This window comes from Periplaneta americana, chromosome 3 (genome assembly GCF_040183065.1).
Source record: "Periplaneta americana isolate PAMFEO1 chromosome 3, P.americana_PAMFEO1_priV1, whole genome shotgun sequence".
NCBI classification, from domain to species: Eukaryota; Metazoa; Arthropoda; class Insecta; order Blattodea; family Blattidae; genus Periplaneta; species Periplaneta americana.
The window spans coordinates 86,432,010-86,457,902 of record NC_091119.1 but is presented as its reverse complement, the minus strand read 5'-3'; the positions used below and the strand labels follow the sequence as shown (position 1 = coordinate 86,457,902).

At 34.4% G+C, this 25,893-nt stretch overlaps 2 protein-coding genes across 4 annotated transcripts in view; one reads left to right on the top strand and one right to left on the bottom strand.

Moving 5' to 3' along the window:
• r (carbamoyl-phosphate synthetase 2, aspartate transcarbamylase, and dihydroorotase rudimentary) overlaps positions 1 to 25,893 on the top strand; it is a 441,968-nt gene that overhangs the window by 157,062 nt on the left and 259,013 nt on the right. For both annotated transcript variants that reach the window (XM_069820902.1, XM_069820901.1), the window contains exon 20: positions 7,539 to 7,643. In XM_069820902.1, coding sequence (XP_069677003.1) covers positions 7,539 to 7,643 — 105 coding nt within the window. The remainder of the gene's footprint in view (positions 1 to 7,538; positions 7,644 to 25,893) is intronic.
• The window catches only part of LOC138696231 (uncharacterized), a 90,261-nt gene continuing 78,373 nt past the window's right edge, over positions 14,006 to 25,893 (bottom strand). For both annotated transcript variants that reach the window (XM_069820903.1, XM_069820904.1), the window contains one exon: positions 14,006 to 20,669. In XM_069820903.1, coding sequence (XP_069677004.1) covers positions 20,025 to 20,669 — 645 coding nt within the window. In that variant the 3' untranslated portion in view covers positions 14,006 to 20,024. The remainder of the gene's footprint in view (positions 20,670 to 25,893) is intronic.

Sequence of the window (25,893 nt, the reverse complement as noted above, 5' to 3'; positions counted from 1 at the left end):
CCACCCCTTGTTTTCTCTCTTGAAATATATTTTACTCTCCTCTCTCAATCTTTCCGACTGTCATTTAATTTCTTTTATGTTAAAGAACAAATAAATAAATTGTTTTGCTTTACATTTTAATTATAAAGCAACCTTGATTTAAAGAATACACCATGTAGCCCCACCGTAGATGCACACTTGTCTCGATGAATCTTGGAGTGTGTATTTGCAACACTTCTTGTTTTTCAACCATTATTTTATGTAATTCTGGATTCCATTGCTGCAGAGGTGGACAGTTTTTGTTTATGAACATCAAACAAAATACATTAGGAACAGCAACAGATGATCTAAGATCTGTAGAGATCTCTGCATACAAAACTTAGGCACCCACATGCCATATGACTCTGTACAGACAAAATTCTTTTCCCTATACGATTAATTAAAAAAATCGTAGGTTCCCATATGATGTATGGCTCCATATGGCCTCCATGACAGCACTGATAAAAACTGTGTGGATTTTCCTTATTAAAACACATCACACAACACAAATAATACACTAATTCTAGGTTCGAATATTCATTGAAAATGGAAGTTCGTGTGAACTTCTTAATGTGGCAACACTGACGGCCTGAATATAACTAACTAAACATAAAAACTGTGTAGATTTTCTTTATTAAAACACATTACTTACTGGCTTTTAAGGAACCCAGAGGTTTATTGCTACCCTCACATAAGCCCACCATTGGTCCCTATCATGAGCAAGATTAATCCAGTCTCTTATCATCATATCCCACCTCCCTCAAATCCATTTTAATATTATCTTCCCATCTACGTCTCGGCACCCCAAAGGTCTTTTTCCCTCCAGCCTCCCAACTAACACTCTATATGCATTTCTGGATTCTGGATTTCTGCTACATGCCCTGCCCATCTCAAACGTCTGGATTTAATGTTCCTAATTATGTCAGGTGAAGAATACAATGCGTGCAGTTCTGTGTTGTGTAACTTTCTCCATTCTCCTGTAACTTCATCCCTCTTAGCCCCAAATATTTTCCTAAGCACCTTATTCTCAAACACCCTTAACTTATGTTCCTCTCTCAAAGTGAGAGTCCAAGTTTCACAACCATAAAGAACAACCAGTAATACAACTGTTTTATAAATTCTAACTTTCAGATTTTTTGACAGCAGACTGGATGATAAAAGCTTCTCAATTAATTAAAACACATTATACAACACAAATAATAGACTAATTTTACGTTAGAATATTCACTGAAAACGAAAGTCCGTGTGAACTTCCTAATGTGGCAACATTGACAGCCCGAACATAACTAAATAATCATAAAAACTGTGTGAATTTTCTTATTAAAACACGTCACACAACACATATAATACACAAATTTTGGATTCGAATATTCACTGAAAATGAAAGTTCGTGTGAACTTCCTAATGTGATAAAACTGGCTCCCCAGAATATGGCAATCTGGCAGATTTATTTATTTATTTATTTATTTATTTATTTATTTTGGGCCCCAGCCAAAAGTACCGTTGTTTTGGTATGGTCAGTTATTTGAGTAACTGTTACGAGGGATTTTACTGTATTATCCTAGATCATGGGTATTATACATCTGTAAAAACTGAGTTGTCAAGATCAAGTATATTTTATAAGAAATTTATCATAAAAATCGTAATAAGTTTATATTAGAGACATATAATTATGACACAAGACGAAATAATAATTCAACATTAGTAGACTCTAAATGTCTCACATTTGCTGGTATAAAGCATAGCATTAATTTTGGCCCTCGGTTATACAATGCTTTAGCTAAATTACACCCAGAACTTCTAACATGTAACCCACTAATATATAACAAGAAAATTAGAAACGTGTTAATATCGTCAATTTGATTAAATAAATTTTTAGCCTGTGTGTATGAATTAATCAACCTATATTACCGGCATATTTGTATTCTATAATTTTGAAATTATATATAAAATTGTCCTACTTTTCACGTGCGATCTTATTCTTCTCTAGTGTTAATATTATGTTATATAATTCCATTGCCGCTGAAATTTAAATTTTAGTTCCCATTTCATTTTATTTATTTATATTTTTTCTATATTTCTCTTATATTAATATTGTATTATATAATTTCTGTAACTGTAATTTTAATTTTATTTCCTATTTTATTTTATTTTATATTCTCTTATAGGCTATTAATATTATATCTGAACTGCAACCGAACATGAGCGCTGCTCATTCAATCTCAAATTTTGTTAATACTACTGTATCTCCTTTTTTATATTGATTGTATTATTTTATTTCTATTTCTCTTGTTTGTAATTATATTCTTTATTCTGTATATTTAAATTTAAATAAATTAAATTAAATATTACTATTCCCAACAGAACTACAATATACATTAATACAATTAAAATGAACTAAATATATCAAGCCTATTTTAGATGTGAAAAACGAAATGCTGACATTGGGTGGTAACATGGGCCTATCAACTTTCAAATCTAGGAAAAGCTGATATCAGTACGTACAGAAGCTGACAAAGGATAAAAAAGGCTGACACTGAACTCAATTTCTATTTAAAGTAGTGACTTCAAAAAAGAAGTCAGTTTACTTGTGAGATTTACTTTTATTGTAGTTGTCAGTGACACACTTAGCTTTCTGTAAGAATTTCTCATCAAATTCCTCTTCTGTCCATTTTCGTATTGGAACGAAACTGTGTTTTATTTTGTCGGATAATACTGAATACTATACTCTTCCCTCTGCTGCATTACTGTGGGGCAAAGTTAAAACAATTTGCACAACCCTGCACAGTTTTTTCATATTTTTTTACACCATTGTAGTTAGTTTCATTGTACATATTGTTCCAAACTACCACACAATCAACACTTCAACCAATGCCAACTGAACATTTGGAGACAGTAGTGTCTTCTGTTATTTAAAACAAAGACTTGGCGTCAAAAACTTTGGGAAGGAAGGTAGTGCGTTAATCTAAAAAAGATTGACATATATCTTATTTGAATTTCTAAAAAAAACTGCCATATGTGTATGGTGCGATGACACGGTGACAGGCATAAAAAAATGCTGATATCAGCTGTAAAAGCTGACACTTGGCAGGTCTGCTAACAGAAGACTGGAAATTCTTTGCCTGATCTCATATTTGTGATTTGTACCTTTGGAAAATTAAAAAACAAATGTATATAATTACGATTCCGATGCTTCAGAAGAACTTGAATACAACATTTTTCTTCCAAGTCACCACGATGGTCCAATGACCAAAGCTCTGTACTCATAATCCTGTGGATCCGGTTTTAATCCCCAGTGTACCCCTGATTTATGACTTGTGTTGGGCAAGCCCCTAGTCCAGGTAAACAGGGGATTACTCCAGGTGCTCTGTTTCCCCTGAGGCATCACAACGGATCTTTGTCATATTTATATCGTGGATGCAGCATACTAGCCTCCTACTATGACATATTCTGAGCACTGACTCTGTCGGTAAATTGGTCTACACAACTGGCTTTGGGGTGAATGACGAACAGTTAAGTACCACCATTCCAAAAAAAAAAAAAAAAAAAGTCATTCGCCCAAGTGTGGTCCTCTAGACCAGCATTTCTCAAAGTGTGTTCCCCGGAACCCCGGTTCCGTAAGCAACTCTTAGGGGTTCCGCCATTTCCGGATGTAAAATTATTTACTTTTTAATCTCTAAAATATAATGTTATAAAAACATGAAAAAGAATAAGAACATAACTATAACTGTTTATTCAGCCATTCTATTGGAAATTATCAGGACAACAATGGGTACTGTTTACATCAATCCGATCACTAATGCACATTTTTTAAAATAATAATAGGTGCGCTTAAAGTAGCCTAACTTAAGTATCTGAAGCAAACACATTTTCCAACCATAATGCACAGGTTTAAATTGCATTATGGAATTAATTGAAAATTTTGTGAAGGATATTTCGCAGTTTTTTTGACGTTCCTTCAAGAAAGCACAGGAAACTTCTTCTGAAGAGGAAAGACCATTATTTTGAAGTTCAGGGAGAGATATGTGTTAATTTTGTGTTTCAAAGTTTATTTAGTAATATCAGGAAAAGGTAAAATCTTTTAAAGAAAAATTGTGCGAGTTTTGTCATCTATTCTTCAAAATTGCGTAAATAGAGGGCGAGACTGATCTTTGCGAGCTACATCATCCTATTTTTAATATAGAATGGTACCGATCCTAACTCTACTTTTTTAATACAGAGTGACACCGAATCATGGATCGGTGGCTTAAAACAGGATCATTAAAACAATCAACATCCAAGTGTGGCATTACAACTTCAACTATCCCTAAAAGTATGTGGGTCTAATGAAGGAAAAATGGAAACACCAGGTTTAAAAAGTAGCTGCTCATCATCTGAAAATATGAAAGAGCCAACATCCAAAACACAACATGAACCTGTAATTAAAAAACGTAAATATGAGAATTACTTAGCCTTGGGTACATGAATGCTGAAAATTACCTTGAATGTGTCATATGTGGCAGAAGTTTACCTAATAGTTTGATGGCACCTTCAAAATTATGTTGCCATTTTGAAACAAACCATGCTCAGTTTCATGACAAGAATATTGATTTCTTTGATAGGAAATTCACAAAAGTTCTTAGCTCAAACATCTTATGATACAATTGAAAAAGCAATTGAGGCATCTTTCATTGTAAGCTACAGAATGGCTCAGGCAGGTGAGTCCCACATAATAGCCGAAAAATTTATAAAACCCTGCGCGATTGACATGGGTAAGTGTATGATCAATGAGAAGAAGGCTAAACAGTTATCTTCCGTGTCGCTTTCAAATGACACAGTGGCTCGTCGCATTGAAAACATAGCAGCTTACGTCAAGGAAGAATTAAACCGTCGGCTCAGATCATGTCAATTTGCACTACATATAGATGAGTCAAGTGATGCAGCAGATCTGGCAGTTGTACTAGTGTTCGTTCAATACCATTAAGAAGATGCTATTGAAGATATGCTATTCTATAAACCGCTGCCAGCTGCTGTCTGAAATTTTCAGACCTGTTAGTGAGCACTTGGAAGAAAATCATATACCCTGGGACAGTTGTGTTCTCATATCTGCACGGATGGTGCAAAGGCAATGGTTGGAAAAACAGTTGGTGCAGTATCGCACATAAAGTCAGTTGCAAAAAATTGCAAAAGCAATCATTGTATTTTGCACAGTAAGGCTTTGGCCACATCAAAAATGCCACTGTCCCTCAAAAATGTGCTTAACGAAGCAGTAAAAATCGTTAATTTTGTCAGGTCCAGACCACTAAATTCCAGACTCTTCAAAATCATTTGTGAGGTCATGGGAAGCTTTCATAAATCTCTGCTTTTCCGTACAGAAGTGAATGGCTTTCTCACGGAAAAAACTTTAAGTAGACTCTTTGAACTTAGGGCTGAGGTTTTAGCTTTCTTCATTGATCACCATTTCGAGTTAGACGATCGTTTGAGTGACAAACAATGGATCTTGAGATTTGCCTGTTTAGCTGACATTTTTGTCAAAATGAACGAAGTAAATGTGTCATTGCAGAGGGGAAATGCTAATCTATTCACTGCAGCAGATAAAATCAGGGCTTTCAAGAGAAAATTGCAGTTCTGGATGAGAAGTCCAGCCGACCGTGAATTTGTGAAGATTTCCTCGAGGAGAACGAAAAAATTCTCGGAAAACTTGATGACATCAATGAAGAATTTGTAAAGCATTTGGAGGATATGCGCCACACAGTAGAGCAGTATTTTCCAGAACAGGAAAGTGAAAACAATTCTCAAAACTTGTGAGTCAAAAATCCATATGTCATCAAAGAAAAATCTTCTTCCCTCGCGTCTGAAGAATATGAAGCATTACTGTAATTGACGTCTGATTCATCCCTGCAATCTCAGTTTAAGAATCTCCCTGCGATGCATTTTTGGCACAGCCTGAGAAGAGAGTACCCAGTATTATCAAAGAAAGCTACTACAATTCTGCTTCCTAAGTCCAGACATGAGACTTCAGCTTTCCAGTATTAAACCCGATAGTAAAGAAATATGCAGGCGTAAACAACAAAAACACTCATCCCACTGGTCTATTACAAACAGGTGGTTTTTTTTTCTGAAAAAAAAAAAAAAAGAATTAAGTACAGTAGCTGAATTTTAATGTGAATTACATAACAGTATTAACAATGCAAGTGGACTTAATTTCATTTACGAGTGTTGTACTGATCTTTGCAACAGTAGCAAATAGATTTCAGAAACATTTATAATTTTTAAATACTAGTATGTATAATGTGTGAGTTCAAAAAACATGTTCAGTGTTAGTGGTAAAAGTAAGCCAGGATTACTAATCTTTGTAGTAACAGCAAATGCAGTCCAACAACATTATTCATAATTTTTAAATATGTATAATATGCGACATCAATACAAATGTGTAATGATAGTGATAAAATACATTTGGTAATTTAATATTTGTCTGCAATATACACACATCACTAATATTCCGTTGGGTTCCACAGTTTTATTTTGGGTTTAAAAGGGTTCCATGGATAGAAAAGTTTGAGAAACGCTGCTCTAGACAAACAAGGCATAATTGTAAATTCTTTGCTGGTGGAGCATTGCCCTTACTGTATCATAGGGAGTGGTTTGCAGTGCATCAGTTTGATGATTGGTGGTTAATGGAGCAATGTGAAATGTTGGTTTTGGAAATGGGAGTACCCTGCAGAAACCTACGTCCAAAAACCACAAATTCCAACCCAGGTTACCAGCATGAAAAGTCAGTGCTCTACCTGTTTGGCTAATGGAGCTCCTCAATTTAATTAGGAGATAATTTCTGACATACGCTCCTAACAGTTCTGTCATATTCTAACCTTTATAAGGAGTTGCTAATCAAGACTACATGCTGGCAGAAAACTTTTCCAGTAATTGCTAAGAAATGAATACTGTCTTTAATATACAGTGATTTGTTCTCCAGGGGCCTCAGACTTTTCGCAGTAGTCATGGTATATTTTTAGATTGGAATGAAAATTTATATGTAGAGGGACACATACCTTTCGTCTTGTAAAACAGATCTCCCCCTTCTCGTACTTGTTTGAACTCCTGTAACATTAACTAGGCATAAATATGTAAAGGGGAAAAGGAACTGGCCACCCTACCCCATTATCTCCTGGCCTATTTGCCTCATGAGTGATGCCTTATTGGTGTTACTCAAGAGGTTCAAACCTGTCTTCCGACAATTGACTAAACAACAACAAATATGTAAAGGCACTCACAAAATAACTGTAATTCAGGTTGAATATGTGTATAGGTATATGTGAGTGAGTCGACATGTACTATCTCTGCTTCCCACATTTAATTTCTTTTGTTAATTCCAAATATTTTTAAATTTTCAATACAAAATTTATGTTCAGTGATGTGATATGAATTTCAGTGACCTCAACGACTTCACATTTTAATATACCAGTTTGAGTAGTAGAGTAATACAGTTTACGTTCATTCATAGTTTCAATAGTTATACTCATTTAATATTTGTTGTTTCACAGCACAAAACGGAACTCCTTCCCAGCATCAGAGCATTGGACAGGATGGGGTACAAATTGTACGCCAGTATGGGTACTGCCGACTTTTACATGGAACATGGAATAGATGTGAGTACAACTGTAGTGCATGTGCTTCATACTATTATTATCGATCTGATTGGTTCTGTATACAGTTACACCAACAATATCTATATCTATATCTACATAGATCGTAGGTGCGACTTACATTAAATTGATTTTATTCACTACAGAGAAACGCACGTTGATATCTACAACTCTCTAAAAGCATTTTGTTTTATGGCTTTGAAAACGTCTACAGATATGATCTATTACTGTTCATGTAGTATCTTTAGTATCAGTATCTTTAGTTTTTTGATAATTTGTCTGCACAGGAATTATTATAGAAGGTTGTATCACTATGAACACAATGGTCTAGACTCTTTTAGAGTGAGTTATTTCATCATCATCATCATCATCATCATCATCATCATCATCATCATCATCATCATCATCATCATCATCATCATATAGCTTTCAGGAAGTTAGGCCACTGTTGACCTGTTCTGATCTCAAATCAGATGACGAGGAGTCTCTTCAATGGTCTTCCTTTTTTTCTTGTGCCTGATGGGGTGTAATTTTTAAGTAATCTATGCAATCTATTGCGTGGCGTTCATATGTTGTATCCATCGTGATTTATAATTTTGGATTTTGTCGAGTTTTGGGTATAATACTAATTCTTCTAAATTGTCTGTATTTGTTTTAAAATTATTTCAGTTATAACCTAATGTTTTTCTCATATATCTCATTTCTGCTACAGTTATTCGAGATTTATCTTTGGTCTTGATCGTCCAATTCTCACAACCATATAATAAGATCAGAAGAGCTAACACGTTGTATAATCTTATTCGGCTTTTAGTTGAAATTTGTTTTTGGTTGAAATATATTATTTATTATGCCGGTAATCTTAATAAAGTTATTTAACTTGTGATTTATATCCAATTCATTTTCGTATGAAATAATGTTACGTAAATATTTAAATTGATTCACTTGTTCAATCATTTGGTTATTTATAACAATTTTACTTCTTACTGGTAACCTTATTTGGGCTTTAAATGCCATTGTTTTTGTTTTTTTGTACCGAGATTGTTAAGTTATATTCTTGTACTATTTGGTTAAGTTTGTATTTTGATATTTGTACAAATTATCTTTAGAATTGGAGATGAGAACATGGTCATCTGCAAATAAGAGGGCGGTGAGTTGCTTGTTGTGTGATATTAAAATTCTGACTAGGTTTTCTTTTTGGCATTTTGAAATGATATCAATCATTCAAATATATATTGAATAATGTCAGTGACAACGAACATCTTTGACGCACTTCTCTGTTTATATTGATTTTCAGAGATAATTTAGAATTGTATTTTATATATATATATATATATATATATATATATATATATATATATATATATATATATATATATAATTTGAAAGCGTTATTTTCCTGTAATCCGTAAAATGTATCATCACTTTCTTGATGTATGTGTCCGATTGTTACTACCGGTATTAATTGATCACACAATATCCACAAAGATCTCTGCACTGTGAGATATCAAGGTATTGCTGGAGGTTTATCACATGGTCCCTAGTTTTAGATAACCTGAATATAATGACGGGAATTAGACTGCATAGCTATCTGCAAGTGCAAGTTGTAATTACAGTTGGATGCAGTCGTTGGAATTTTTACTTAAAATCTTAGTTGGCTGAATGTTGTAAAGTTCTTTTGTATAATAAGTATATTGTAAGAAAGAATCCCCAACTTCGCTGTCTTTCAGGAAGAAGCTGTACTTAGATTTTCTCGTCTAAAAGTCTCTCGTTTTCAGTTGAATTTGAACCCGTGATTTTGGGATGATATAAATATATCCTAATATATTAAAACCGAGAGCTTGCTGAATGATGCATAAAGATATCACTTGAGGTACAACATAGTTACAACTACTAAGTGAGCAGATTATCTGTGAAACGAGTGTGATATGAACTTCACAGGCACCAAACCCCGTCCATAGATCTGCGAAGTGACACTGAAAAACAAATCTTCTGTGCATTAGCGTCATAGATGCCTGGTCCAATGAGTAGTTAGGGCACGAAAGGAATTGTGTGGGAGAGGGAACATAATTGGCTTGAAGAAATAGAAAATAAAGGCAAGGAAGCAGGTGTTATCGAGCTCCACCCTCTCACAAGTGAGACCATTCTTCAGATTCCACGGACAGTGTTTAGAATGACTGTGTAACAAAATATTATTTATTATATTTTTAAGTTATGTACTCAACCATGTCATGCAAGGAGATGCTGAAACTGTCTGCCTTCATTTTCCACACATTTTTGGCATCTGTTTAGAAAATTACGCGTCACGTTTCTTAGTTCTCTGTAAGAAATTGAATTCTCTTGATAAATGCTATTCTTTAGTTTTTCTGAAGTGTGTGGATTTGTCTTGTACACTTTAACTTTTAATGTTCTCCAGAGATAATAATCGAAAGGGTTAGATTAGGGCAGCGATGTCAGACAGGGACTAAACTGTGTGGAGCGCTCCACTAGACTGGTTGCGTGCTCTGGTGTTTCCACAGACATAAGCAAGTTCAAGCTCTGATCTAGCTCCATAACCGGTATTGGAGCTTACAACTCTGACACTACTGGATTAGGGGATCAAGGAAACCATATGCTCTTTGCTATGTTCTACCATCGAACACTTCATGAATATTGCCTGCAAGGAAAAAAAAGCTGTGTGTGTGTGCTGTCGTAGAATCCTACTGGAAAAATGCGAAACTACATTCCCTCGTAGTTCATTCAGCAAAAAGAGGTTTGCAAAATGTTTTGCACATATCTATCACTATTAATTGTTTCTTAACAAAGAAATTGGGGCTATTATTCTTTCACTGCTAAGTGCAAACCACACTTCAATTTTTTAGTCATGGAGCAGATTAGGTTTTTCGGAACTCCAGTATTGGCTGTTTTGCATATTAACATAGCCATGTAAGTACAGAGTGAGTCAGAACTTTCTCCGCACTAGTGGAATAAGGGAGACCGCACTAGATACAGAGAATAGAGTGGTACCACTGGCTGCACTAGTGGAACAAACGAGAGCGCGCTGGGTACGGAGAATGAATATAAAATCATTATGAAGCGACAAATCCTAAATATGGTAATAATAAATAAATAATATTGAAATTCTGAAACACTTACTCTATAGAAGATGTTGAAAATGTCGTCCGTTTTCTTGAAGACATAACCCTCTTCACCTTATTTTCAAAATCCTTGTTCAAAGTTTCCTTAGTCACTGAATTGAAAAAGTTTGTTATTGCATATTTTAATTCATCGATCGTGGTAGGATTGGTCCGGTACACTTTAGATTTAGCTGCTCTCCAGAAGAAATAATCAGGAGGCGTTAGTTCGGGGATCTAAGCTGGCACAGTCCTTGTGAAATTATTATTCTGCCGAAAATCTCTTCTAACAATTGCTTAGATCGATTAGATGTATGAACTGTGGCACCATCTTGTTGAAAGAAACAGCTATTTAATTCAATTTCATCTAATTGCCCAATAGAAGGAAACAATTTGTCTGAGCAATAAACTTAAGAGTTTACTTTGTCTTTAAAAAAATTGGTTCTATAGTGTGTGCTCGTGATATGGCACACCACACCCCAATTTTCTGGGAGTGCAATGGTGATTCATGTATTGCATAATGGTTTTCGCAGAACCAGCTCCGTGTATTATGTGTAACCTGAAAGATGAACCTAAGCTTCGTCTGTAAAGAATGTCCTGTCTAACACGTCAAACCATGACGACGAATAAATATTTGAAACCAAACACAATAATTTAGTCTTTTCTCATTATTTGTGGGTTTTAGTTCATGCACGACCGATACGTTATACGGCCGTAATCCTAGTTCATCCTTTAATCCTCTATGTGCACTGGAATAAGATATGTCAGTTTGCTGTGCCAGTTTTCTGACCGATTTGTTAGGGCTTTTTAGCAGTCGATCAGAAATATCTAACAGTTTTTCTTCTGTTAAAAACTGTGGGTCTCCCACACCGTGGAACATCTTGCACGGAGCCTGTCTGGCAAAATTTATTTACTGGATCGCACACTGTATCCCGATAAGATAAATTAGAGTTTGGGAAACGTTCTCTAAATTCTGTTTCACTTTTAGTGTATTTGCCACCATCTCGAAACGCTTATTTCACTATAAAAGCTCGTTCTTCAACTGAAAACATTTCATGGAATGTATGCACTTGCTGGCTGTAGGGTTATGTGTATAACCTTGGCGAGGACGCGCCGATATTGTTTGCATGGCTACGCCCTAAGGCAAGGGAGAAATACTAACCTACACCAGGATATAAGTGTGTCTGCCACTGCGGAGAATGTTCTGACTCTCTCTGTATAAACAAAATGAATTAGCATCAACTTCTCTGTCGTGCACTTTACTCAAAATCCATTCATAAAATCTACTCCTAAATACTGGATCACCTGGTGTAAGTTCTTGTACTACAGTCATTTTATACAGTTTTAACTTCGTAGCCTCTTGTACGGAAATGTAGTAAATTTCTGTTAGGTGAAGAAGACACCAAAGAGATTTTTAGGAAAATTTTCCAGCCGGTGTTCAATATCATCCAGAGTTTCTTCTGTGATCACTGTACATCGTCATTTCTTATCTTGAACACTACAAACAATTATTTTTTCTCCGACATATACCATCAAGTGAAATGTACATATCAGCCAGAACTTCAGTCAGAGGTAATATAAACAGTATGGTTGTAAATTTTCCTTTCTTTATGAGGGGCTTATAAAAATCTTACTGTACATGACTTTTTGAAGATTCTATAGAATTCTGAAGAAAAAAAAAACACCTTGAAAAAAGTAACGAGTTGAATTTTTAGATCTTAAAAATCAGGAATTTAATCATGTTCCTAATAATGTCAGCAAGATCAAGTTGAGTCAGTTTAAGGTTGCCAACTGTTTTTGAAGAAAATGTGGGAGTCTAAGCGATCTACAGCATTTTTCGTAGGAAATTGACAAATTATTCAATGCAGTTAGTGGTACGGTATTGAAAAACAACTTTATTCTAAACTTAGGCAGTTAGGCTTAAATTAAGAATATTTTGAGACATTTTGCCTCACATAATAGTTTCAACAAGTTGTAAAAATTCCCTATATGAGTAGTTGAAGTTGACTGTGATTTGCATTTCTGACTTGATTAGATGCATCGTGCTCCTGTTTCAAACATATGTTCACTTACTGTTCATAAGAGAAAACACTCTCTGCATGAGCTTTGCTGCCTGGTATGCTTACAACATAACTTGCTAGGTCCCCCCCCCCCAAATTTGTAATTCTAACATTGTCTGATTTTAAACTAGTGAGCTCTCAAATTATTTCTGAAAAGTTTTACTTCTAACAGAGATTGCACATTTCAATGCATCTTTGGAATAACAGAATCCAGCATATAAATCACCTTTAATCACGAAAAAATTTAATATTTCAAATAGATTTTTACATTATGCAAAAATAAGGGAGAAAAATTCTCAAAGAGAAGAAAAATATGGGAGTCAGGGGACTTAAAAATTAAGGCTAAATATGAGAGATCCCGGGGAATATGGGAGGGTTAGCAACCCTAGGTTAGTCACATGGTCGTAAGAAATGGTGAATCACAGGTAAAAGATTTTATTGAAAATGTGAAAGAAGAGAGATCGTGTGAAATACCAAGAATGAAGTGGGTTGGAATAGAGAGTGACAGGGAGAAGTTGAGATAGTAAAAAACTTTAAAGGAGATCAAGGTCCATTAACAGCATTAGCACAAGGAAGAAACAGGAAAACTGATTGGTGTCTTAATAAAAAAAAAAGCCACTGATTTGAAAGCTTGTTAAATTTATTTGTCTGTCATCTTTTAAATAATTAAGATTTTTTAACAAAATAATTTATGTAATAATATTGTATCCTTTTAATTTTTCGTTGTATTTACAGTTCTATGTACACTTTCCACGTGACAAATTTGTTTCATTCGAAGTATGTGAGTGCCCTGACATGTATTATATTTGCCACCTTAACTATACCATTTTGTTAACCTTTCAATGTTAGTAATTCACATTTCCATATTTACAGAATAAAATGCTCATCTCTGTCAACTATCACTTAATATTATAATATAAAATTGAAGAGTGTGATCCCAAAATGTGTTAAGTCCATTTGTATGCAAGGACTAGACTAGTTTTTGTATCCACCGGTGTATGGACTGGGAAGGCTTTCAAGTGAGATGCACAATAACACGATCTTTTGGTTAAGGATTGGCGTTGTTTTGGATGAAAACATGCTTAAAATATGATAGAGGGCTCAAACTTAATAATATATATGTCTAAATCATAAAAATGGCCAAATGGACTGAGCGAGTTTTGGGATCACACTCTTCAGTTATGTTAAACTGAAATCAAATTAAAAAAATTATTTATTCTGCCATTGTGTTGGATTTTTAATCAATATATAATCCTTTCATTAACAGAGAATAAAACATACATCTCTTTCAGTGTTGGAACATATTAGGAAATTATGCGAAACTTTTAAGTTTTACAGTTTAAGAAAATGCTTCACAGTTTTGTTTGATTATTAAGGTATTCATAGACCTTTAAAATGACAGCTTTGATTAATGTTATAGATCTTTAGCTTTTGATAGTTTCTTATTCCTTGTTCTTTTTAAATTCCAAAAACAAAATATTTTGGGATTTTGATTCTTACTTATTCGTTTTCCCTTCTAGATTCGAAAAATGAAAGTTAATAAACAATATTTTGCATGAAGGACACTATTTGCATTTTATAATCAAAATCATACCCCTTCTTCCTTCATGCCAGGCCCTTATCTTGCCTTCATACTTTTCTTTGACATACTATTAATCTCGATGTTAATTTTATGGGCTTTCCATTTTAAATAAAGAGTAAAGTATGAGTAAAAACTAATAAAATAATTTTTTTTTTTAAGTAAAGAATTTTGAATGACTAATGATAATGTAAGAAAAATAATTCAGAAAATTTTGAGCACTAGTGATAGATTTATTTTTGAAATTATGAAATGTCTGTTGTATTGTTTCCAGAATCCACAAATTCAGGAACATCTTGAATCAAAGAAAACTAACTATTGATTGAAAAGCTAGAGTTTAAAATGAAAGCATAACACTTTTGTGTTAACTTTTTGTGGACTTCCCTGATCATGTTGGTTTGATATTTCCCCATAAAAGAACTTGAGTTTTCAATTACCATGCCACCCAGTAAAACTCTGAAAGAGTTTGACCAACATTGAAGAGAGTGATCCCAAAACGTGTTCAGTCCATTTTTATTAAAGGACTGGGCTAGTTTCTTTTTTCCGCTTGTCTATGGACTGAGCGAATTTTCAAGTCACATGCACAATAACAGACACTTTTAGACAAGGACTGACGTTGTTTTGGAAGAAAACAAGCTTAAAATATAATAATAGAGGTCTCAAACATAATCATATATATTTATAAATCATAGAAGTGACCAAATGGATTGAGCGAGTTTTGGGATCACACTCTTCTGTTATTGTTTTTAAATGAAGCACGCATATGAATAATCAATTTTAGCCTTTCCATTAATAGGTTATAGAATAAGATGCGCATATCTGTTCATGTTAGAGCAGGTCAGTAAATTATATGAAACTTTAACAATACTGTACAATAAAAAGATTATCATTTATTGTATCATGTTAGTGGATAATTTTTCAACTGCTGTCTGTCTGTCTGAATAGAAATCTTGTATCCTCCATGTATTTTTAGCTTGAATATCACTAATTTTGTCATGAGGAATGCATTGTGAATCTCCTTTCAATTTATTACATCGCAATATTATGTCATATTCACGATTATTTCTGAAATCAATCTTATTTTCTTTTTTTCAGTTCCTGTTAATGCTCAAAATGTTCATATTGTATAACTATATGAAACATAAATTAACATAAATGAATTTGTTTGTACCTATATAAAATGGAAATACTAAGGCAGGGAAAATATTAGCATAAAACAGAAAAACTCATTGCTGCAATACAGATCTGGAGTATTCTAGAAGTTAATTGTACCTCTCAAGAAGTATAGCTACAATGCTAGAAGCCAATTTTAGTTAGCAAGAATATATACATTCTAGGCAAAGATGATGCCTTTCCATTTGTTCCTTTTGTCACTTACTTTGAACATTGGGAAGGGAGGGACTGTTAGTGGGCGTTTCTTAAAGCTTTATCCCCAGTCACAGGGGTAATGAAAGGAAACAAATCCCTCTTTTACGTGGAAAATTCAAAACGTTAAAAGTTGTGTCAAAATAATTTGCAGTATGGCTAGATAACTGTGCAACTACTGTCCGACCGAGTGGTTATGTCGCAAGGTCATCAAAACGGGGTAAATCACGTCAGAGTTACTTACTTAATGTGACTATTTTCTTTAAATTTTTCTAAATAGTTGTATAATATTACGTAGAATTCTAATTCCATAAAGTAAATATTTTCAGGGAAAAGCCTAACAGCTCAGTCACAAGCCTTTAGCAAGGGACCATCAGAAATGGGTGAGGGAAACCGAGATACGACATAACCACTCGGAGAGAGTAGCCAGAGTCGAACTTCATGTATGTCAGACGAGAACCGAACTGGATGCATGAAACCATCTTTCGGCTTTGTACAGTGCCCATATGCTTAGTGACTTGGTGAAATGTCGGAATTTGAGCAATGTACAAACATCAAGTTCATATTTAAACTTATGAAAAATGTAAAAGACACGCTGCAAGCATTATGATTGGTTTATGGAGAGACTGCTTTGAAGAAATCATCTGTCTATGATATGATACGAATTGATTTAAAAATGGTCAAGAATCACTGGAAGACAACCCTCACAGTGGATACCCTTCCATGTCCCGAGATGACAAAAATGTTGCAAATATGAAGAAACTCGTTTAAAGTTGTTCAGAAAGCAGAGGAACTCAGGTTATCTGACAGCCCAACGCCTACAAGTTTCAGACATTTGCTGTATTTATGCAAAGTTTGTTCCTCGAATGCTTTGAGACTATGAAATGAACCACAGGAAGACTGTTGCCGTGATTTGTTTATGAATACAAAACTCAGACTTTTGGATAAAGTGATGACTGGAGAAGAGAGCTACGTGTCCCTGAGACAAGAAGCAATCATCTGAATGGCACACAACCTCGCTTCCTATTCACATCCACATCCCAAGAAGTCCTGAGCAACATACTTCAACATCAGGGTCATGTTGATAGCGTTCTTTGATGACGAACGAATGGTGCACTGCAGGTTTGTACCTATGAGGGCAAATGTCAATATGACTCTACACGCGGAAGTTTTGACGCTTTTTCGCGGAAGATTTAAGCGAAAACGGCCGCGGAAATGGAAGGAAGGTTGGACACTGCATCATTATAACGTGCTGCGACTTATGGCTATAACAGTTCAACAATATTACGATTGTACCACACTACTGTATTCATCAGACCTTTCCCCTTGTGATATCTGGCTCTTCCCCAAAGCCCATACTCGATGTGGGAATGTTGGTTTACCACAGTGGAAGAAATCAAAGAAAATGTTGACACGAGACTGTGTGTGATCAAATAGGGAGATTTTAATGTTATAACGGGATAGACATGTGGAACATCTGTGTTTGTTTTTGTATGTGTTTTTGTGTGTGTTTGTGTACGTATGTACGATAAAGACACGCAATTTCTGGAAGTTTTTCTGTGCCCCTCGTATTTATAAAACACCGAGTTTTCAACTAGTAGGTCTATACTTCGTATCTTTAAAATAATTTAATAATCTGTTGAACAGCACGTGTCTCTCATTGAAAATTATTTTTTAAAGAAATAACAGAGAAGTGTATTGGTAATTTTGAGATGTGCTATCCCGCTTGTAATGAGCCATAAAAATGGTATGTGGTGAGATTGTTCAGAAAGTGACGAAAAACTGGTTCATTGTTGAACATGAAATCTTACGCAAAGGAATTCATGACATAAGAAAATTATGAAAATATGAATGAGGGATTAGAACTAAAAGTAGACCTACTATCTAGCTCAAGAAATTGGAATTTCATGAAATTCATTTTTAAGGGACTTACCCTTATAAAGCTTCTTTGTTCACAGTTTGCAATGTCCTGGTTTTAATGTAAGATTTAATTTCTGTAACTGTATGCCTCAGTCTATTCATGTTGGAATATTGTCGACCTACCACTCATTTACACAACAGATGAAGCCTGGTTTCTTTTAAGCCGTGGTGTGTGTTCACAAAATTCAATATTTTGTGCAACCAAAAATCCCATGCTATACATAAAATTTCATTACACTATTAAAAGAAATTATGGTATGATGCTTATAAAGTATTTTACTATATGATTATAAATTCGGACCATTACGTGAATCACGTGCAAATACTTTTTTTTTACATGTTCACTGGAAAAGAAAAAAACTACCTACACTTATTTTCAGCAAGGCAGTACAGCAATCCATACATTACATTACTTGGTGATACTGTCTGTGATGTATTTAGACTTTGATATTATCTTTCTCATGTCACAATCCTGGAGATAATGAAGATACACTCCAAGACCTCGAAGAAATAGAAAAAACAGTATTACTGGACTGAAAATAAATGCTTACAAAGCAAACGCCATGAAAATAAACACAAGACATCGAAATCGACTACAGATGAATGTTAAGGACGTTTAAAATGTTGAGGAGTTCACTTACCTCACCAGCAGTGCCATGAAATATGGAGAAGATGTACATAAGGCACATTTGTCCTTCGTATACTTCAACATGGAGTGCCAGAGAGATATCGAGGTTGTTAAAACTTCACATATTCAGAACAAACGTTAAAGCTGTTCTTTTTTTTTTATGGATTTGAAACTTGGAAAGTTACTGCTGAAATTACAAGTAGCATTTTAAGTTTTTGTCAGAGATACCTTAGAATATTTTTCCGTATATTTTGGCCAAATGTTATTTGAAATGAAGAGCTGTGGAGGAAAGCAGAAGAATTGATCGATACCCAAGTAAAGAGGAGGAGATAGAGATGGATTGGATATATTTTACGTGAAAGGTGAGCATTGTTTTGGTCTCCAAGGTCATAGGAAAAGAGGAAGACCAAAGAAGTAATGAAAGAGGAACACTGAAGAGGAAATGAGGAAGAGCGAAAGACATGGAGTAAGCTGAAGGTCCTCATCGGACTAGGGTTCGCTGCTGCTACTGCTGTATAAGCCCTGTACTCTTCTAAAAGCGAAAGGACATGATGATGATGATGATGATGATGACGATGATGACGATGACGATGACGACGATGACGATAACAACTATTCATCAAGTGTTTTATGAAAAAATAATCAATTGAGGACTGTGGTCATTTTGTTCTCCTGATGTGAGGGTGTCATTTTTATCTGTGGAGAAACTTAACATAAAATGTATACTGTTCTAACCCACCTATTTTACAAGAGTTAGAAATTGATATAAAGAGTGATTCGCCAAATATCATAAACAAAGCTCTAGAAAGAGTCATAATTTCTTTTGTCAATATCATTATGTATAGACTAGGGAAGATACCATTTCCAACAACTGCTTTGATGTGAAGGTGAGTGAAATATTTTGTTTGTATTTTGCTGTTTTCCCTGCACCTAGAAAAAAGAGTTTTGTAAACGGTTGTTTACTAGCTGGGAATAAAAAAAGATGCAGGATACAGGAGAATGCAAAAGCATCACCTTTACCTTTTACTGTGTAACAAAAAAACTTAACTTTTCCCTTCAGAGTAGTAGTGTGCCATATATGTATGCTTTATGTAACGAAGTTTAAAAAAAAATGCATTATAATAATCCCAATATTGGACACTGTTCCTATATTACAATTTATGTGAATAATAAATTTGTTTTATATACGGCTTGGAAGCTATAGTCACGAATTCAGACATCTTTTCTACGGTTACTCTATGATTAGTTTTAAATAGTTGAAAACACTTTCTATTTTTACAGAATATGTTGTCCACAGAATACACTACACTATGCGACGTACTAAACACGAAAATCACAATGTTAGAAAATAAAATTATTTATGATGTACAAACAAGTAATTGTATATAAAATAGCCAACGTTTAATATTTTCAATACGCATTGATTCTTTAAACTGCACATTTCTTCACAGATCACTATTTAAATATTAGTACAAAATCGTAGTTCGTTGAAGAAATTGTTTTACATCCTCTTTTATTCAAAATATTGGGAAGCAAGAAGGATGATGACTTCATTGTTAAATCCAGAGCATTAGATACACACACACACACACACACACACACACACACACACACACACACACACACACACACACACACACCTTCTTTTATGGAAAGACTCATTGAGGCAGCTTGTATTTGAAGAGTATTGTTGTCTTCAGTAAACAGACCTTTGCACTGCAGCTAAAAGTCAGTTGATTCTGCTGTGACAACTTCAGTCAACACAACTGTGGGTGATAATGGCGGGCTGTGAGAAACATCAATTTTGATTTCTGGACTGGGAGGCAAACTATGTTGATTCTTTTGGGTTTCAGTTCCCTTCTCTGTTTGGGTCTCTGAATTCAAATTGTCTTTAGTCTTATGTGTAGGTTCAACAGTTTTATTTGCTAATGAAGAAGAAACTTTTAATGCCATTGGCTTCTTCTTTGTAGTTTGTTCTGATGCTGGAACAGTGATAGGCAATTCCACTTTCTTCCGAAATAAGTTTGGGCGTGAATTTTGAGGTATTAACGGTGGGACTCCTCTATCAAGTTTCGTGGAGGGATTTTGCACGTGGTTTGTTGTGATTTCTGAAGAGGGTCCTGAGGAGTCTCTTCCCATTGCTAGGCGAATAACTTCAATCTCGTGAGAGTAGTGCTTGGCGGATTTTTCTCCATAACCACATTCAATAAGCTGTTTGATGAGATTATCTGCATGCTGGAGATAGAACCTGGCTTGTCGTGTTGCTCGAAAGGAATTGCTTTTCTTTGCGATTTCAATAAAATGTGGTATGAAGAATTCCAATAGTGCCTTTTTTCTCAGCACCTCTGCGCTCCTGTTTAGCTCCACCTGTATGTCATAAACGTAAAATATGAAATTAAAATACAGTTTCATGACCTTAAATATCTGAAGATGTAAGGTATAGTTAGAGGTGCCTACTGTTACGAATTTTCCGCAATTATTACGGATTTCCACCACTATTACGGCATTACATAGTTAGGGAAAATAGATGAGAAATATGGTGGAACAGATAAGTTAGGGTAGTAAATCACAATACAAGATAGGTAATGAGCAAGGAAGAATCAGAAGAATGAAGTGGAGTGTAGATAGTCAGATTGAAGTAGAGAGTACCGTATATAACGTAGTTTACAAATGAGGGAATAAAATTTTTAGGTAATGAAATTGAGATTAAAGAGTGGTCAATAGGGAAGAAGGTTACCAGATTCTCTCAGCAGGAATCCAGGACAGGTGATGATACTGCTATTCTACCTTAACGTGACTACACATTTGAATTAATTCAATTTGCAATACAACTGATGTTATTCGTTTTATGCATTTCAACTAATTATACAGGGCCTAAACTTTTAATTTTGTTACATTTTTGCTAGATTATGAAATTTTGTTTGAATTATTGATAAAGTCTGGAAAAATAATGTCATATTAAACCCTGTTCTATTCAGAAGAAATGCATGATACAGTGTTTAAATCCTCTTTATGATAAACCATCTTCGAAAGAGAGTAAAGAATAAAGATACTGTATAATACTTAATACATACTATAGTATTATCGTTTTTATTTCAATAAACTGCATAGAAGGCGCCAGCTAACATTGACGACGAAGTTGAACATAGGTTGGACAGGGTCTTGAAAAAATGAAGAATGAATTTTAAAAAGAAATGAGCAAAAATAATATTTTTTATATATTTTTTTTTATATTTTTCGGAACAAATACAACTCAATCCAGGACACAGGACACACCATTAAAATCGAGAACAATCCTGGGAAATCCAGAACGTCTTGCAACTCTGGTAGGGAAATGTCTAAAATGAATGTATAGTGGAACCGATTTTATAGGCGAACCTCATTACATGAAGGTGTTACTGGACATTAAATATATTTTATCATGGTATTTCATAGTAACAATTAAAAATGTTTAGATGAAGGTAGACAGGCGTATGGACAGCATTAAGTAAGAGAGAATATTAGAAATAATGTCAAATAACAGTGAGTAAGAAAAATAATGTAGAACAAGTTAGATTAGAATAAGATGCTTAATATTAAGAAATGATGACGTAATTAGTTAGGGAGTTATTGTTAAGCAAGTGGAAATGTAAGATATTGTAATGATGGCACCCTACACGATAATGTGAGGTCCAATATTACATGTAATTGAATGGCTGACAAATATATCATATTATCATATCATTATGGCATTATGGCCATAAGGAAAAATTATTATGGAAAAGTGCAATTATTGTGGCAAATATATACAGTACATACATTGTACTTACACACTTTACGTTATGCATAAATGCTTGCATGCGCATGCACGCACACATAACATAGGCCTACTACATATGCATGTGTGCATGCGCAGACACACACACACACACGCCTACTACATATGCGTGCGCATGTACACGCAGAGTTTATTGTGTAAGATGTGTAGTTTACGTGAGAAAGTTGAATTATAAAGACTTATGTAAGTGCATTAATCGCATGTAGTATTATTCGGTAATGGAGCATGCGGAATGACTTAAATAAAACAAAAAAAAAAAAAAAAACACGCACACACAGACTTTCTGTTCCATAGGTTGTGGGTTTACCTCACAGTATAGTAAAATTCGTTTGTAATGGATTTAAAATTGGTGGGCAGTAACATTTTTGAAAGACTCTAACCACCCTGACTGCCCTCGATGCAGAATAACCTACGCAAAGTAGGACAATGATTTATTGATAGTGGTGTTGTCTGTCTGCCATCTTCAAGAGTAATTAATGACGAGACAGACCGTTTTATTTACAGACAGGAGTAGTGCTTGGTATAGGGTGGGGTTTGTTAAGAGTTCGGGCATATATTGTAAAAGATGTTGCGACATAAATCTAGCTTTGCAAGACATGTGATGGGAAATTTGTGATTTAAAAATGAAGATTGTTGGCGATTCGAACCTTCAACTAGTACTATTTACTCGCTTTGTAGAATCATGCAGTAACAATCTACGCTACTGATACTGATAATACAAGTTCAGCATAATATGTGGGTTTCCTGTTTATGTTCACTTCCAATTGATTTTGTATTTATCAAGTTTATTATTATCTCACTCTTCAGAGGTCGTGATGTATCCCAAATCAACACTCCATTCGATTTTATAACACATTTCACACTCTTAAACAAATATACAGCAAATTAAAATGGTTCTGACGAGATGAGTATGCACAGTATTATGTATCTGGAACTTATAAATATTCGGTGGCCTATTCTTTTTGCTGCGAAACAAACACGCACGCGCGCGCGCACACACACACACACACATACACACACACACACACGCACGCACGCGCGCACACACACACACACACACACACACACTTTTCCCGAAAGAGGAGAAGAAAATGTATAAACATATTTACAATTGAATAGGAATTTCTTAAATATTTAGAAGTTACAGGCATTTCACATAAAAATCTTTCATATTCATGTCTTAAATATTTTATTGAAAGATTCTCGAATTTGGTTAATGAAGGTGAACATGACACATTTGAAGAGGAATTTGCAACTTTTCTGAATAGATTATAAATGAATATAGAATAGATGAAAAAATTGGGCCAAGATTGCAGGCCCCGGAAATGAAAGTGGACAAGTAAATTATAAAACATTAAGTTGTGTTTCCAGTACTAACAAGTAAGTGTGCCTCACAGTGAGTCTCCTATGGGAAGGGTCTTCAATATTGTGAGAAACAATCAGGCAGAATTCAGAACTACAGTACACACATCAACATTGGAATCACTTATGATTCAGAAGATTACGATGACATCACAAGGGGAAGTATGCTTCAAGAAGAAATTTTCAGAAAAGCAGGTTCAAGATTCAAAGTGTGTCACAAAGCACTTTTTTTCTGTTGCAGAACAAGTGACAGTTAATGTGTAATATATAATTTGCTTTACATCTGACTTCGCCAGAAGGGTAGGAGATGTGCACACTCATACTATAGGAAGGAAATAGTGTTTGTGTACTATTTCGATGAAAGCTGCTAATTTGTCATTAAGTAGAAAAATTCATTTTTGATAGACAGTTAAATCCTCTGCGCAGGTACACAATGTGTTTAACTTCTTTCTTCCACAGTCTGAGCTTGATTTATCTTATATCAAGTATACTGTATCAGAAAGGAAACTGTTAATTTGAACAGTCATGTTAGCATAATTTCAAGGAAAAATTGTTCCAGGTTCAGGTATCAATCACGGGACCCTTTGCTTAGCGCATGAATGCTCTTGTGACGGTGTCATATATAGTTCCTGGGTTAGTTCAGTCTGTAGAGCATTCGTGCACTAAGTGAAATGTCCCAGGATCAATACCCGGCCCTGGAACAATTTTTCCTTGAAATTATTCAAACCTGCTTTACAGAGAACTACTACCTGAAAGCCAGATTTGCATAGTCATGTTAGCATTAGTTTGCCTGCCGTGTAAACAGTCCTGTTTGCGGGCATCTATACTCTTCCCCTCTTTCACTGCAAGAGGGGTGACAGGTGAATAAGTACACCGGTAGTACGAAACATACAATTGCTTGCTTTACAGTACCTAATGGAAACAACATGATGGCAAGTGATAGTGAGACCTGAGACCCTATAGGGTTTTATATATTTATGTATTATGTTTGTTTGATTATTATATTTTAAAATGTATAATTTATTTTGTTAGGGTGATGGGAAGAATAAATTAGCTCTTTTTTTATATATTAATATGCTTATTTATGGGAAGCTGATCCATTTTTGTTCGTTATTAGATTAAATTACGTTAAGGATATCAGTGTAATTATGAAAACTATTAATTGGCACTCAAATGCACCACTAAGAGTAGAATCGGCAGTAGCTATTATTCAATCTTAGCATGAAGATTGGTTAAGTAGTCCATAATTTTACTGACATATTGAAAATCTAACTGGAAGTTATAGAGCTGTGTTTTTAACAATTTTAAAAAGTTTTAATGTGATCATTATATATTTGTTTAAATTCCATCTCGCTCGTAAGTTTCCAGCAGAAATAATGTCGATATTTGGAAGCACTTAGAGGTGTGAACAATTTTTCAACAAAACTAGGTGAAGATCACGTTCAACAGATTCTCACATTCATACAGTTCATTATGAGGATAGTTTCCAGCAAGAATGAAATTTGAAGAATTATTTCTAGAGAACATCACAAAAATTTAGAAGATTGAAACTTTCACAAATAAAAACAAAATCGGATGTTTGTGTTTGTATGTAAAAACAAGAGAGATTTGAATAATTTCAATTTTATTTTGAAAAATTCATCTTTATATAAAAAATTTTAAAAGGTTCACAATTTAGCCTTCTGTGCATTTCTTTATGAATGGGTAGAGTAATTAATAATATAGTAATATTTCAAATTGTTTGTGTTATAATGTGAAATATTTTCAAGAATACTGCCAAAGAAATATTATTCAACATGATTGTTGAAACAGATTTCCTAGTAGAACTATGTATAGCCTAATATTAACTTTAAATTACTGAAGTATCTTACTCCTTATACAACGTACACTCCTGACTTACGAATTCTCTTACACTCCACGATGCTCTCTCCAAACCACAGTTGCTCGCAAAGTGTAATCTGATACTCAGCAGTTCGTAATCTTGCCTGTGTCCTTGTCATGCCTGATTTAGAAAATATCTTTATGAATTTTTCTGTCTGGTTATAAAATAATTATTTGTGGTAAAATGGGATTTCAATCGAAAAATACAGCCTTTCCAGTAGAATAGTATGAGCATTCTCGTTATTTCCAAAGACGTGCCCCTAAATTAAGTAGAGAGACCATTGGACACTGCAAATATTGAAAGAGAGTAGTACAGTATTAGTTTGACTTTATTATTATTATTATTATTATTATTATTATTATTATTATTATAGAACCTGAATTTCCAAGCAAATGCATGTTTTTATATAACCTGATTACACTTCTCAAACATTGCAAATATTCGTTTTATGACTTAAAAATTCGAAATAACCGTAAACATACTTTTCTGTGCATGTTTACATGCTTTGATTTTTTTTTTTTTTTTTTTTT